Genomic DNA, 14,983 nt, shown 5'->3' with positions numbered 1-14,983 from the left:
GGGGGGTGGTATCGACGTGCGGGAAAAGAAACTGGATGAGAGTTTCTTTTGTCGGCGCTGCGTCGGGTTTTTAAGAGAAAGAAGGAAAGGTGTGGTGGTAGTGTTGGGTTCGGGGTTTGAGCGGGATTTCGTCATACCTGGACGATGGGCGGGTCAGGTGATCGGGAATTTGTCAGCTGGACTATAGAACATCGTGGATGGCACGGTTATTCTGGTTCGTGGATTATTCACATGATAGGTGTCTGGGGGGGACGTCTAGGTTGTGTACGAGGGAAGATTCAAGTATTCGTTCGATTGGTTCTGGTCCGTGGGTACTATAGCACACTGATTCCCACGGAACAGATGAAACGGGGGATGCGCTTGCAAGAAGACGGGGGAATATGTTTCAAAGGGCGAGAACTGCCCATAAAAGAGAAGAAAAAAGTCAAAGGAACTTGGACAGAGGTACAGAGACGAGAGGAAAGTCGAGAGTGACATGCTCATCTTCCTATGCAATCCAGAATAAGAACAGGGTTTCACACGGATAATGATTAACATGAAGGGAATATCAAGGAATGGCTGATAGAAGAACAATCCATGGTGCGGGGAGTGTGGGAAATAGATGACACCGAATTGAAGAAGTATGAAGGAGAACAAAGAAAAGATCTTTCGATCGCAAGAAATATCGACAGAACACCATTCCAACGCTGAAACAAGGGAAGAAAAGGGGAGCAAAGATGATCAAAGGTATCCTCGAAAATGAACAGGTAGGAAACATGACACAAGAAAGAAAAAAATCACATGACAATGCAGCATCCGCAGCCCTTTTCCTTCTTTTTGGATTCGTCCGCGGTCACGACCGGCGGGTTCCAGTTGGGATTGTAAGCGAATCCCAGCGGGGGCGTGCTCGCCACCTTGGGCATGGTGCTGTAGCCGGTGCTGGTGTTGGGTCGCGCTGGTTCGGGGCTCGTGGGTGGTTTGAGCGCTTCGTCCTTGCGCGGCGGTTCGAGGTCGGCGGCCGGCTTTTCCTCCTTGGCTGGTACCACGGGAGGCTCGTCGTTCGGGCGGACGGCAAGAGGCGCAAAGTCGCGGTCGTATGTGGTGGGTGTTCGGCCCTCCTTCTCCCATTGCTCCTGCTGCATCTTCCTGGCAAGTGTGGGGAGCATCTGCTGATCCGGAGGCAGACGAGGATCTGGCTTGTACATCGTTGCCAGCCACGGCGGGTCCCCCTCGGGCCGGTTGACTCCAGTCGTGGGGCGGCTCTCGCCAGAACGAGTGGTAGGACGTTGCGTGGTGTTGTTGCCTGATGTCGCACGCGACCTCGTGTTGTTGGAATTGGTGTTCTTGCGGTTTGTCGGTGGAGCGGATGTCTTGCGATTGGCAGACCCTGTGATGACCTTTCCTGGGGTCTTCTTCGCTGGCGTGGTCGGGGTTGCAGTGGCACCGCGACTTCCTGGACGGCTGACGGGAGAAGGGGTAGTAGTCTCGGTCTCGACGGTGATGGGTCCGCTGGCTCGACGACCACGAGAGGCCTCTTCGTCATTTTCATCCGTCGCCGCACGACTGCGTGACGGCACGAGGGAAGATGGACTCGCTGTGGAAATCGGTATTCGGGAAGAGCTCTTGCGCAAGGTCGGGTTGCTGTAGATGCTCGAGGCCGCTTCTTCAGCAGCAATCTCTTCGGGGCGACGGAGATCCCAGTGCTTCCGCTCATCATCGATGTCCGCACCGTCGCCTCCGTCATTTTCCTCCCGCACCTCGGGCCACGGCTCAGAAGGCTGCTCTTGGTTGGAGTCATGGGCCCGCCCTCGCCCCGCGCTCGATCTGGTATCTGCACGGGTGCGGCGCTGGAAGAGAAAAGCGGCTTGTTGCAGCTCTTCGCTTTCAATCTTGGCCAGCTTGTCGCGGTGGATCCAATTCTCCTGGTCGATATCCTCTTGGTAAATTCGAGTGCCGTCCTTGCTCACGACGAAATCTCTGGTGCCATCATGGCCGAAGGTGTCCTGCATACTCAACACTTCGCTTCCGTACCGGTTCAGACTGGGATCGCGACGGCCCCGACCGGCATTTCGGGAGACGGACGAACTTCGCGAGTTAATGGAGTTGCGTTTTTTCGAGGATCTCGCGCGGACATTGGTCGAGTCGTGAGAGGTCCGAGACTTAGAGGCATGGGAAGGTTCCTGATGAATGTGAGATTTTGTGCCTAGTTGTGCATCGAATTCTAACCCACCTCACCGCCGAGTGGTACCGCATAATCCCACTGAGAGCCGTCTACGCCGCCGGACGACAGATCCGTAGAGTATGCTGCAGTTGCCACGCCTGCCATCTTGGCAAAAGATGAAGGAATTTAGGGCCAGACCAGCTGGGGAACCCACGAGGTGTGACTGTGTGGGTGGTGTGTGCGGGATGCAGTTGATCGATCAGGCCATCCCAGAGCCCAGCCGAAAACCCGTCGCGAAAGCACTACCCTCGGAGTCAGGGGTGGTGGAGTGGACCAAAAGAGTAAATTGTAAATACCCAGAATCGCGGTTCGTGCCCTGATTTGATTCTGGTCCGGTTCCACGGGTGAGCGCTGCGGCGGCGGGACTCGGTTCCGTTAGGGGGGGTATGAGCCCGAAGTGAGGTAGTGAGATGAGTAATGAGAGACAAAAAGAAACAAGAAAAGGGAGCGCAGGGAAAGCAGAAGGTTAGTTGGGAGGCGGAGGACAGGAAGGAAAAAGAGGGAGAAAAGAGAAAGAGGAGCAGGAATAATACCGTTCGAACTATCTTAACTGGGAATAGCAGCAGCACAACGGCTGAATCTAGACCAAGTGCCGGGGACCCTAGTCAATCAATACCAGTCAACTAACTGACCGTCAATAAAGTGCTAACACGACAGGAATACCGACTCAATCGCATACCTTTCATCCTTTCATCCTTTCCTCCCATCTACCGGCGACTGTCTTTCCCAAGTATCGCGCCTCACCTGGACCGTGCGTCGCCCCTGAACGCCGACGATCAGTCGATCCCACTAATAGGAGGGGACGGCATTCTGGAGTCGGCATCACTAGCAACGCCTCAAACTATGGGACTGCTCACAAACAAAGAAAATGCGCCGATCCATATACATGTTGAAATAGTGTCCCGGGTGACAGGTTGAATAGTAATCCATGGTCTATCTTCTCGTATCAAATCAAATCTACACACGTCAAGGCCGGCAAATGCACCGCAGACCCTAGTGGTTTGCGTCCTGGTCCAAGCGATTCAACATCGCCTGTGTCTCTTTGATCAGCGCCCGCCGCGCATTGCGAGCCGCATCACCATCCAGCTCGATTTCATCCGCCTTGAGCAGGACCTGCGCCATGATGGTCTCACTCAGTTTCTTGTTTTCAAAGTCCCGCTTCTTCTGATCGCTGGGCGGGTTCGCCATGAAGTCGTTGCAGAGAGGCACCAACACTTGCTGGAAGTACGTGGACAACGCGTTGACCTGTTCCAGCGCAGTGCGGAATTCCCTCAGGCTGGGAGCCGGCGACGGCGTGCCAGAGGGACCCGGTGACGGCCGTGGCGGGGCGAGAGAAGGCGACCCCACCGGTCGGTGTCTCCTTATCTCCCTGGGTTCCTCGGTGCGCGATGATGACGATCCAGGGCGGCCGTCCACATGGAGCGAGTCGCTCGTGTCGAAATCGGAGAGATCACTCGGCGTCTTTGCGCCCACCTCGGAAACCACACACAGCACCAACGAGTGTTGTTTGAGCCCCTCCGCCTTGCAAGTCTGTTTATCATCCTTCAGCAACTTCCCTTTGTATAGTAATCGGATCCGATCTGGGTCGTTTGTGCCGGTTTTGGCTGCGGCCTCCTCCCGCAGCGTGCCCACATTCAGGGCTCCGTCATCGATCGCATATGCGCGGAAACGTAACGGGTAAATAGTGCCACGGTGTTTGAGGCGGATGACATCCGGTTCACTGTCGTCCTGGGCATCGTATCTGGATGGTGGGTCGACAATATCGTCCGGTGTAATGTAACTGAAGTCGCGGTCGCTCACACGGGGAGCGGACGTGTTTGACGAACCGCGCCATGAAAGGGGGTTGCGCCAGCTCATCGCAACGGCAACGAGCACACAGCCAAGGATAACTGTACAAAGAGTGGCGGCCTGGTCGTCGACGGGGAAGGGCAGGACGCGAGCAGACCAGGTGCGGAACAGCTCCAGTCGAGGGTGAAGCGTGGAGAGGTGGTGGGTGACGTGGTCCAAGTAAACTGCACACTTCTCACCCAGGCCAGACTGAGCGAGGGACGATGGCAGTAGAGTCATGGATTTGTTTCGGAGGGGCTGCGAAAGGTGGTCATGAAGTCACCGAGTCCGTCCAGCAGGCAGAAAATACAAAGGCGGCGAGCGCCCGTTTTTTTGCCCCCATTGGGTACCGCCACGCCAGGTGGCCATTGGTGATCAGGCAGAAAGGGGTATCAGCTGAGGGTTGGGTGAGCTAGTTGGCTTCCAGTTAGCTGGCCAGAATGGTCCACCGGTGCCTTGTCTGCTGTGCCCGTTGCCTGCTGAAATCGAGTCATGGGCCTACCCCTGGTCATGGCAGTCATGTGATTCATGTAGCCCTGAATGGGACTGAATGGGACTGAATGGGACTGAATGGGACTGAATGAGCCTGATGATAGTACATTTTGTTCTTGGCTATCTCAGATGGGTTGCGGATTGGTACCTTGAAGTAGGGTTAGTGTAGTTGTCGGCAGCTGACATCCTGCGAACCTGGCATTCTGTCAGTATTGATTCGACCGCGTCTACACATGCGAGTAGCTAGCTATACAGACAAGGACCATGCTTGCTTGGTTTCCCAAATATGGGATTTAATAGAGTAATTGCAAAGCCTGCATGGATATACGATCTTCCCAAATCTGCTTTGTTCCATCTCAGTATCCCGTAATGTTCCTCCGCTGTCAGGTGAATATATGTTTCGACACAGACTTCATGAATCAACCCGAGTACACCGAAATCTCCAACTTCCACGCATTTTCTTCACGGTCTATCTGAAAGACGAAGCAAATCCAACATTCAATACCACACCTTGTAAAGTGTGATGGGTGGTCGGTCGTTCTACGCTCGTTATCTCTGGCTCGTCCCGATTGACAGTAAATTCAACACATTCCGGATTGACTGTTAGGTGAGTCTTTCTTCAAGTTCGGAGAATACAAAAATTAACTAACGGAGTTAGCCAAAGGCAAAAGTCGTATTGAGATACATATTGGAGCCAAAAAAGAAATGCTCTAGGACAGAATCGAACTGCCAGCCTTCGGATGGCAACTCTGTTAACAGATTCATCATATCAAAGATATGAGACCGACGTCATAACCATTAGACCACTAAAGCTCTAGGTACAGGATTTTCGGAGAGTTTGTTTTATGCGTTAGAGGATGAAAAATCGAGTCAGCTGCTCCGGACCGGAGGACATCCGGCGGAGATCGGTAAAGTAATTTGCACCAAAGTACGCGTCACCGCTTCGGGTCAACGAAGTAGGAAGAATTGAACAAACAAAAAGGAATAAGAGCAGTTAATTATAGTTGCTGATAAATTTGATCAAAGGCCAAAAAGAAATGCTCTAGGACAGAATCGAACTGCCAGCCTTCGGATGGCAACTCTGTTTCCAGATTCGTCATATCAATGATATGAGACCGACGTCATAACCATTAGACCACTAAAGCCTTGGTACGAGCGTTTTTCATGCTTGATCTATAAGGGGCTGAATACCAAGTCGGCTCCGGCCCGGAAGAGGCTCGGTGTAGATCGGTCTGCGCTTTGCATACTCGTCTTGACGGAATAAGTAAATATTAATATACACCTTGTGTATTATGCACTTCTACTACCTAGTACCTTAGAACGGGTAAAGCTACTGAATTCTAGCGCATCTCGTGGCTACTAACAATGAGACCAAACGTACATGCCAGGAGAGACAAGCTAAGAAGCTGCATTAATATACGCTTAGCATGCTTTGAAGAACAGACGATTAAGCTCAACTGTTCTAAAATGTCTAATAACAAGTCTCTGAGAGACCGATTTCATAAAGAATATTATCACGAGACGGCAAATCCCCGTGCCTTCAATCTGTCTATCGTCGTCTGGATGATCCGAATGAATTCGTCAGTTGTCGCCGCGGCGAGCTAAGCTTGTAAGCGCATGAGTGGGCCGGGTTCTCTGGCCGACCATTGTACCCGTGTATAGGGCACAGGTTTGGAAGAGGAACTGTATACAATCCTAAGAGCCTAGTGAGAACGATACCGTCATCTTTACCGACGCCGACAACTGCAAGAAGTAAGCTGATCTGTATGAGAATGGTATTCGCGTTGCTAGCGACGGCGAGCATATCGTCGCTGTTGAGCCTAGCGAGCAGTCGGATGTCATCGATGCCAGACACGACGAGGCCATCAAGGCCGACGCTGGTCGTGTCGTTCGCGCTGTTCCTATTCTTTAGACCCTTACCTTCGCCCGGCTGCAGGCCGTTGGCCAGCAGGGTACCTATAGGCTTGAACACCCGAGCTACCTCGCTGCTGCGAATGAGGTATGTGACTGACCCTTCCTTCTATACAAAGACACCTAACTAAATAACCAATGCGTGACTAGGTTGATATCATGTGTTTCTACTTCTGTAGTCGCGGTGAGCGCAAGCGAACAAGGGTCGATATTAAACTGGAAAAAATGTGAGCAAGGAATCCAAGAGTAGACACTTGCATCCATACATATAGTACCGCCACTATAGCAGACCTTTTTCTATTATAAGATAAGCACAATCCATCGCAAGACATGGCATCGGGAGGAAGTTCTTGTATGGTTCGATTTATGTTGCTATTTCATTTCACCTCGGACGTGCACGCACCGAAAGGTGTCTGAGTCGACCGTAGCGAACCGAGATAGGAAGGCAATCTTGTTTATTGAGTCGGATCTCAAATGCAGACTGAGTCGACTCAGTCCCGATATTACTCAGATTACCGACCGATTACAGTCGATACTCGGCCGTTCGCAATACCAAACGTTCGCCGACTGGCGTAGAGTCTCATGACGTACGAAACCCATGGATCACGCTATGTGGAATTTTGGGGAAATTCCGACCCACACCCATTCATCAGCGACTGACGTAACTGATGAAGTAACAAAGGGAGCAAAGGCCAGAAATGAATGGTATGGTGAAGATTCGAGCAGCCGAGAAATTTTGCTAGCATCTACGTCTTTTGTAGCAATGCACGCGTATGAAACAGCAGCGGAAGCCATCCGCTTGATACGTGCGTAGGTGAAATTGTTTCCCTGACCTTTTGCGACTGCACATTTTCTAGGCTACAATTCCGAACACTTACACGGTGACAAAAAGTCGTCGCTTAAGGGGTCGATACTAGTAAAGTTAAGTGAACCAAGCATCTTAAAAGTGAGAACGAATTCAGTGCATTCTGTGAGGAGCCATTATTTTTACACTGTCTCTTCTACAACTATCCTCCTTATATGGCATAGTCCTCCAAGAAGGAATGTAGCGTCATTAAGTCCTGCCCTTGTGCAGGCTTCGGGATCGCGACCTTCGTCGCATCGAATTTCCACGCATTTTGGTAGTCGTTTCGATGTTTGCGGAGACGTGATGATGTCTTCCGCTCCCTCGACCATTCCTCTAGAAGCCCAGTTTCTTTCATTAGTGAGCACATTCGAGACGACTCTTTGAAAGCACGGTTAACCGTCTCGCGACGGAGCCGATCGTATATATCGAATACAACATCCAAAGGCTCGAGTCGATATCGTGCCAAGACACGAGAGAAGCAAATTGCATCGTCCAGGGCAAAAGAGGAGGAAGAATACCATGGCGGCATCTGTATCATTGTATTAGCTTCCAGCTACCAACATTAAATCAAAACACAGGGAACTCACCGCGTGTGCAGCATCGCCCAGCAAGACTACCCGGCTCATATGCCATTGACCACCCGGGGGAACTTGGTAGATGGGGTACAGCATCCAGTCTGCATCTTTGTGGACCATCTCGCGAACGCAAGGAATGGCGGAATTCTTGAACCGTTTCATCACAGTCTCGTGTAACACAGTTTGTATATGGGTTTTCGTTGCCCAGCTTTGTCCTCGTGTAATTTGAAAATGTTGCAAAGCATCCTTGTTGAATTCCATCATCGCACTGGCGAAGATCTCCTGTCGGTCGCGGTCACAGTAGCTCATTAGCAATGCGCCATGCTGTGAAAAGTTCACCGATGTCGCCCGAAAGTTCTTGTGAGAAGTGATGTTTTCCGCGTCGACGACAGCCTGTATGAATGATATCCCTGTGTATTCGGAGGGCCGGTCCGGATCGACCCAGTGAGTGCGCGTAGCTGAATGTACACCGTCGCAGCCGATGACTAGGTCCGCGGTATCCATGGAGCCATCCTCAAAACGGATGACTGCCTTGTCGTTGACCTCTTCTCCACTAATGACTTTTTTGCCATACGCGACCTCGATATTCCGCGCACGCTCGGCCACGTTGACCATCGCCATAAGCAGCACGATGCGCATCACTCGCCGGCCTCTATATCCTCCATATCCGTTGCCCTCTTGATCATTAAAATCAAGATGACCAAGTGAGCGGCCAGAGCGCGACGAAAACAGCTCGATTTCGTCGACATCAGCACCCCCCTCAGTACCCATTCGGTTAAGTTCATCCAAAACCCCCAGATAGGCGAGATGCCGCTGAGCCACAGGGCTCAGATTGATAGCCCCTCCTGAGGTGGAGAGAACCTCATTTCTTTCAATAATTCTGATCTTTAAATCAGGAACGTAGGGTGTCAACTCGCGGCATAGAGAGAGGGCACAGGGTACACCTGCGAGACCGGCGCCGACGATGATGATGTCACGCGGTGGTTGCGTAGGATCTGGTTGGAGCATTTCGTGAATAAGGTATGATGTGAATATAATTGAGACAAAGGTTGCGAAAGAATAGAAGTATGAGTTGCAAATCACTTGCTATGAAAAAACTTCGTGAAAGTTTCTTTATATATTCATTGGCCTTAGTTATTTCCGGAGTCGCCGCACAAAAATTCTCTCATAAGCTTTATCTGGTGACATTGAATGTATTGTTCACCATGGGACTAACAGGGGATTTTCCGGGGTATCGCGGTTCGGCGTTCCCTCGGAATGCGGACCCGGCGCCCCGCCTCACATTGGTCATCTCATACATTGTAGAACTGAAGCCGAGACAGGCAAAAAGCAGCTCAGCGAGCATAACACACAAGCGAAAGCATAGTTGTCGTAACTGCATGGATACTCTTTGTACTCTGAAGATTTGCCACCATGATATTTTTTAACAGGAGTACACTTACTGTGGTATACATAGGAAGAAGATCCATCCAGATGAGGTAGTTGCGTTTACAGCAGTATAGTTCTATAGACCAGCGTTTGATTCAAGCTGCTCAAAGTGTGCATGAAGAAGTCATCTCCGCCTTGTTTACTGGATTCTTATGATCATCCATCAAGCTCCTCGTTATTGTAGTCGTTAACCACCGTGGTTCTTGTCCCATCGTTGGTCAATAAATAGATATACTTGATACTCCTAGTACCAAGGCTTATGTCCGACCCGAGGCCAGGAAATCTACAGTACTGAATCCTTGGAGAAGGAAAGTAAAACATGAGGCAAAATCCATTTCTATGTAGATATAAGACAACCACGGACGTCATCAAATTGTATTGGAGAGATGCCTGCATGCAGGAGCGAAACTATAACTCGAAGGGACACTATGTAGCGTACACAAAGAGAAACGAATAGCTCAAACATAGATACCCATATTCGCATCCTTCTTCTTGGCCTGGACCTCGGCAATGGCATCGACGTAGTTTTCGTGACCGACCTTGTTCATGCCCTTGCGGAGGGCGATCATACCAGCCTCAACGCAGACGGCCTTGAGCTGGGCACCGCCAAACTCGTCGGTGCTGCGGGCTAGTTCGGCCCAGTTAACACTGTCCTCGACGGACATCTTGCGCGAGTGAATCTGCAAGATATTGGCGCGGGCTTCCTCGTTCGGCAGTGGGAACTCGATCTTGCGGTCCAGACGACCAGACCGAAGCAGAGCGGGATCCAAAACATCGACACGGTTGGTGGCCGCTAGGACCTTAATGCGGTCGTCCGAGGCGAATCCATCGAGTTGGTTCAGCAGTTCCAGCATTGTCCGCTGGACTTCACGGTCACCAGATTTCTCCGAATCAAAACGCTTTGTCCCGACGGCGTCCAGCTCGTCAATGAAGATGATGGCGGGCGCCTTCTCCTTGGCCAGGGCGAAGCAGTCACGGACCAGCTTGGCGCCATCACCGATGAACATCTGCACCAGTTGTGGGCCAGCCAGTTTGAGGAAGGTTGCGTTGGTCTCGGCGGCGCACGCTCGTGCCAGCAGGGTCTTACCGGTTCCAGGAGGGCCGTACATGAGAGCACCTGAATCTAATTAGCAGCTGGTAATACGAGACGGAGGAGAGAAGTCATACCTTTCGGCGCCTTGATGCCAATCTTCTTGAAACGCTCCGCCTCTTTCATGGGCCATACGATGGCCTCAACGATCTCCTCGATCTGCTTGTCCAGACCACCAATGTCCGTGTATTTCTCCGTCGGCTTCTCGTCGACCTCCATAGCCTTCACACGGTTGTCGTACTCGGCGGGTAGTGTGTCGAGGATGAGATATGAGTCCTTGTTGACACCGATGAGGTCACTGGGCTTGAGCTTTTCGTGGTCGACCAGGCCAATGAGCGGGAGGAAGATGGTTTGACGGGTGGATGTTTTGATGACGGCGGATTTGCCCACCCGAGTGGCATCGAGATCGATGTTGGCACCTTCCTCTGCGGCTTCGGCCTCCACGTCCAGATCCAATAACTCCACGACGTTTCCAACGAGGTATGGTAGTTGTCTAGACAAAGCGGTGTTAGCGGCGATAGTTTGTTCAGGGACGTGTGATAAACGCACCTGTTGTTTTCAATCTTCTCTTGGTTATCCTTGACCTTCTCCCGCATTGTACTCTGCTCGTGTGTCAACCGCTGGAACTCGCTCTTCATAATGCGCATCTCGTTCTCAAGCATCCGCCGACGCTTGACGATGTCTGCCGTGCTCGAATGCAGGATCTCGTCATCCAAAAGTTCCTCCTCGTCGTCTTTCTTCTCGGCATCTTTCATCTCGGCGTCGCTGTCGTCGCCGTCTGGCTTCTTGCCGTCTCCATCGCCCTGGTCTTGCTTCTTGTCTCTCTGGTCACGCTCCAAATCATCGAGATCCTCAAGAGTCGACATGATGGCGGATGGAGGGAGGTATGGTGTGTGACAAAATGAGGGTGGAGAGGGATTGTTCGGAGGATGGGTGAAGAAGGCCAAAGGGAGCTGTTGCTGCATGTCGGAGCTCCATCGTTTGGTCAGCCGGGTCACGTGAGCGGCGACCTCCTCTCACTACTGCCGCAGTCCCAAACAACATCCACCCGACACAACACACTCATGAACGGGCCGCGCCCGTCCTCGCGTGCCTTTCTGTCTGATCTACCATCTCTGCCAGCGGATTCCAAGGTCCGATTTCTCGGCTGGTGCGTCACTATACCTCTAGTGTACTGCCCGGCGACTAACCCTTCGCAAGCGTGACGCGTTACAACGTTCAAAATGGCCACTTGATACTAGAGCACAACTACCCGCGCCGAAAAGAGCCTAACACGGTTCCGGTAGACATCAATAATGTGTTGGAGAGTATAACAGCTGAAGACTTGCAGGTGGGCACCTGGTTGAACATCCTGGGCTATATCCGAGAGGAATCTACGCCGCCAGCGTCGTTTACGTCGAGCCAGGAAGATGCCTGCGTGGCCCGCAAAGTGCCACCGCGCCCCGTATATGTCGAGGCCGTGATGATTATCCCGGCGGGGGCAATTGCGCTGGGCGAGTATGAGCGGATTCTTCGCAACGCGGAGGATGTCGAGCTCCGAGTCCGCCGGCCAAGTCTGCCATCAAGATGATTGATACCCAACTTTGAATGAAAGCTTTTTGAATCAATTATGCTACTTTTAAATACACCTCGGATGCAAACATAAAGGGTATCGTGCAACAATCAATGGACCTAAACTTCCTCCTTCTCTTCCGCCTCAGGAATTGGTTGCGGCCGTCTGCGGTTCCGCTTTCCCTCCAACCTCTTCTTGTCCTCCTGCATGCGAACAATCAATTTGCTTTTCATGCGGATCTTGTGGCCGTATCTGTAGAACACAAACGGAATGGGCACGATAACAACCTCGAGCAGGCCCAAAAGAGTACCGGACCAATTAGGGCCCAGAGTGGCGTACATGTAGGTGCCGACAATGGGCATCACACCTCCAAGAATACTGCGAATGACGGAGTTGCCTGCTAGCGCCGAAGCAGCATACATGCCATAGCTGTACGTCAAGTAGTTGGAGGCGTAGATAAAAACTCCTGTATTGCCTGCGCCAAAGGGAATACCGGCCAACAATGGCACGATCCAGGGAATCGAAGCCGGAGAGCCGGTCCAAGCAAACCAAAGTTCGCCAATAGGAATCAAAATGGCGCAGACGCAGACTACTGAGACCATTGCTTCCGGATAGACTTTGCCGGTCTCCGGGTCGATTTTGTGACTGTTGATCATGCGGCGGATGAGAGGTTCGCAGGCGATGGTGATGAGCGTGCCAATCCCAATACCTAAAAAGGCGAGGCCAGATAATCCCAAACTCCAGCCACGGATATCTTCAAAGATAATCGGGTAGGCCGTGAAACACAGGTACAGAATACCGTAGACAATGGCAATATAGATATCCCAAAAGATGCAGATGGGCTCGGTGACAGCCATGACGAACGGGCGACTCAGATTCAGCTTCAGCATTGCAGGCAGGCTTGCCTTCTGATCGTAGCGCGACCACCAGCGGGAATCATCGCCTTCCTTGCGTAGTTTGGCGGCTTTTCGTCGAAGGATGGCCGGTGCATAGGTTTCCCTCATGATAGTCGAAAAGACGAGCGCCACGGCGGACAGCATGAGCGCAATCCAGTCCATCCAGCGCCAGCCGAGATATTGGGTGACAAACCCGCCGATTACAGGACCGAGAACCGGTCCGTTCAAAGGCCCAAGACTCCAAATAGAAATCGCTAGGGCACGATGATCATCATCCACCAGATCTGCGACCATTCCGGGCGCAGTCGAGATCATGACGCTTCCGAAAAAGGCGCCGATGAAGCGGACGACGATCAATGTGGTAACTGACTGGGCGCGGGCACAGGGGATAATCAGGACGGCTGACATGAACAAACAGCCTACGCTGACGGGCTTCCGGCCATACACCTCACTGAGAGGAGCCATAAACATGGATCCGATCGCCAAGCCAAATAGGTAGAATGTCAAACCCAGCGTGACCACAGTTTCGGATTGGTTGAATTCGTTGGCAATTAACGTGATTCCTGAGGTGTAGGAGGTGGAATACAGCACACTTTTTGAATATTAGTTAAACCGATAAATAGTAGGGCGTAACCAGACTTACACAACGAGCGTGTTAAATGAGAGCATCGCCAAAGCCATGGCCTTGTACGCAAAACTCCAATTTTTGGGATTTTTCGCATCGTCGTCGCCGTCCCAGTCCACCTCGAAGTTAGGATCGGAGGTTGCGTTTGTTTGAATGGTCGTGACTCGTTGAGATAGCGACATGTGTCCGGAGGCGTTCGAGGCGCGCGCCGTCAAAGTTCTGCCCAAGGCATCGTGATCGGTTTGGGTATTGACCGACGAGACAGACTCCGCGATGGAGTCTGTGTCTTGCGCAACAGTTTCGGCATTGTGTGTCAAGGAAGGTTGTGGAATGGGTCCTTTTGAGAAGGACATCCTCGGACGTTTCACAAGGTTTAGCCAGTCCCGAAATGGCGATTTCTATACCTTTGGCGGATATTTGGGGGATGATAAATTGGTATTCAAGCCACGAGACATCCAAGCCAAGAGGATATCGCAAAGCATAATCATGAAAAGAGCGAATCTCGATATTCAAAAGATTCATGGATTTACCCGCCTGGGTTATAAATTTCAAAGAAGGTGGGGTCCTCGGATGAGGGATCACTTCATCGATGGATTTGCCGAAGAGCCCTCTACTATCTGTGGTACTTAGGGATCGGACATCACCCCGTAGGCATCTGGGAGTTTGAGTACACTAACTACTTCATCCTTAGGGACATTTTAGAAACCAATGGTGTGATCCGACCTATTATTATCGCGACCGTCGAGGATTATGTGTCGTCGGATTGGATCCAGCGGTGCCGGTTTGCCGAAAACAAAAATTGTGGAAGATGTAGAGTCGGCGGGTCTGCTTTTCCGACGTGTTGCGGTGCTTATTGGTGCATTTCTAAACGTGCTTCACACCATCGCAAAAAGGGTGACCTCGGCATGTTCAGGTCATGCCGGACAATTCTTCACGGCAAAACGAGCAAAAAGTAACACGAGGTATCCCGATCACTACCTAGGACAGTCTCGGGCTCCACGTCGGGTCTGGTTTGGGGTCGGCAATGCCGATGAATTTTCTGACACGGGGCCGAGTCTCGGCGGAATGGGGCCGCTGGTTCAAATAACGAGAATAAGATGAACTACCATCATCATAAATCTGTCGGCGTGAACTACCGGATCGGCGGAAAAAGGTTAGCCTGGCACTTATAACCCCTGAAGAACAACTCTATTTTTGGTCCCTTGGACATTGATGTAGATTCCATGTTCCTGGTGCGGTTGACCCACGTATGAGAGGACTGGCCGGGCCTTCGTTCAGCCTAAGCGAACAAACTAACGGCTAAGCGACCCTCGCCTCAGACTGGTGGACCCAATCTCGATCGTTTCCGTAGGAAGGCTCCCTCAGCTTCAAGCTCGCTGAGCGAAGCGAGAGTCAGGACTTTGTTCGTAACATACCTTTTAAGGGTGCGTAGCCGATCCCGTAGGCCTCCAAATGTAGTATAGTCTATTACCAGAATATAGTGTCCTTGCGTAAAGCTTACCCAACTAAGTAACTATTAGCGCTCACGCTCGCTGACAGT

General features: G+C 51.6%; 6 protein-coding genes and 2 non-coding genes across 8 annotated transcripts; 1 reads left to right on the top strand and 7 right to left on the bottom strand.

Moving 5' to 3' along the window:
- Positions 1-776: 776 nt before the first annotated feature.
- PFLUO_LOCUS1591 (uncharacterized protein) lies at positions 777-2,305 on the bottom strand (the record flags this gene model as incomplete). Its single annotated transcript, XM_073778643.1, has 2 exons — positions 777-2,159; positions 2,210-2,305. 2 exons carry the CDS (start codon positions 2,303-2,305, stop codon positions 777-779), a joined length of 1,479 nt encoding a protein of 492 aa, XP_073635678.1.
- An 888-nt stretch (positions 2,306-3,193) lies between these two features.
- Positions 3,194-4,267, bottom strand: PFLUO_LOCUS1590 (uncharacterized protein; the record flags this gene model as incomplete). The annotated part of the gene is made up of 1 exon (XM_073778642.1): positions 3,194-4,267. The coding sequence occupies one exon, from the start codon at positions 4,265-4,267 to the stop codon at positions 3,194-3,196; it is 1,074 nt and encodes a 357-aa protein (XP_073635677.1).
- Positions 4,268-5,225: 958 nt separating this feature from the next.
- PFLUO_LOCUS1589 lies at positions 5,226-5,332 on the bottom strand. Its single transcript has one exon. It is a non-coding gene; the product is annotated as a tRNA-Met (tRNA).
- A 225-nt stretch (positions 5,333-5,557) lies between these two features.
- Positions 5,558-5,664, bottom strand: PFLUO_LOCUS1588. Its single transcript has one exon. It is a non-coding gene; the product is annotated as a tRNA-Met (tRNA).
- Positions 5,665-7,446: 1,782 nt separating this feature from the next.
- On the bottom strand, positions 7,447-8,860 carry PFLUO_LOCUS1587 (uncharacterized protein; the record flags this gene model as incomplete). The annotated part of the gene is made up of 2 exons (XM_073778641.1): positions 7,447-7,806; positions 7,865-8,860. 2 exons carry the CDS (start codon positions 8,858-8,860, stop codon positions 7,447-7,449), a joined length of 1,356 nt encoding a protein of 451 aa, XP_073635676.1.
- An 878-nt stretch (positions 8,861-9,738) lies between these two features.
- On the bottom strand, positions 9,739-11,236 carry PFLUO_LOCUS1586 (26S proteasome regulatory subunit 6A; the record flags this gene model as incomplete). The annotated part of the gene is made up of 3 exons (XM_073778640.1): positions 9,739-10,397; positions 10,448-10,863; positions 10,920-11,236. The coding sequence occupies 3 exons, from the start codon at positions 11,234-11,236 to the stop codon at positions 9,739-9,741; spliced, it is 1,392 nt and encodes a 463-aa protein (XP_073635675.1).
- Positions 11,237-11,434: 198 nt separating this feature from the next.
- On the top strand, positions 11,435-11,940 carry PFLUO_LOCUS1585 (uncharacterized protein; the record flags this gene model as incomplete). The annotated part of the gene is made up of 2 exons (XM_073778639.1): positions 11,435-11,520; positions 11,571-11,940. 2 exons carry the CDS (start codon positions 11,435-11,437, stop codon positions 11,938-11,940), a joined length of 456 nt encoding a protein of 151 aa, XP_073635674.1.
- A 101-nt stretch (positions 11,941-12,041) lies between these two features.
- PFLUO_LOCUS1584 (uncharacterized protein) lies at positions 12,042-13,796 on the bottom strand (the record flags this gene model as incomplete). Its single annotated transcript, XM_073778638.1, has 2 exons — positions 12,042-13,410; positions 13,462-13,796. The coding sequence occupies 2 exons, from the start codon at positions 13,794-13,796 to the stop codon at positions 12,042-12,044; spliced, it is 1,704 nt and encodes a 567-aa protein (XP_073635673.1).
- Between the last annotated feature and the right edge of the window lie 1,187 nt (positions 13,797-14,983).

Source organism: Penicillium psychrofluorescens (genome assembly GCF_964197705.1).
Source record: "Penicillium psychrofluorescens genome assembly, chromosome: 1".
Lineage (NCBI taxonomy): Eukaryota > Fungi > Ascomycota > Eurotiomycetes > Eurotiales > Aspergillaceae > Penicillium > Penicillium psychrofluorescens.
This window is presented reverse-complemented; position numbering and strand designations above follow the sequence as displayed.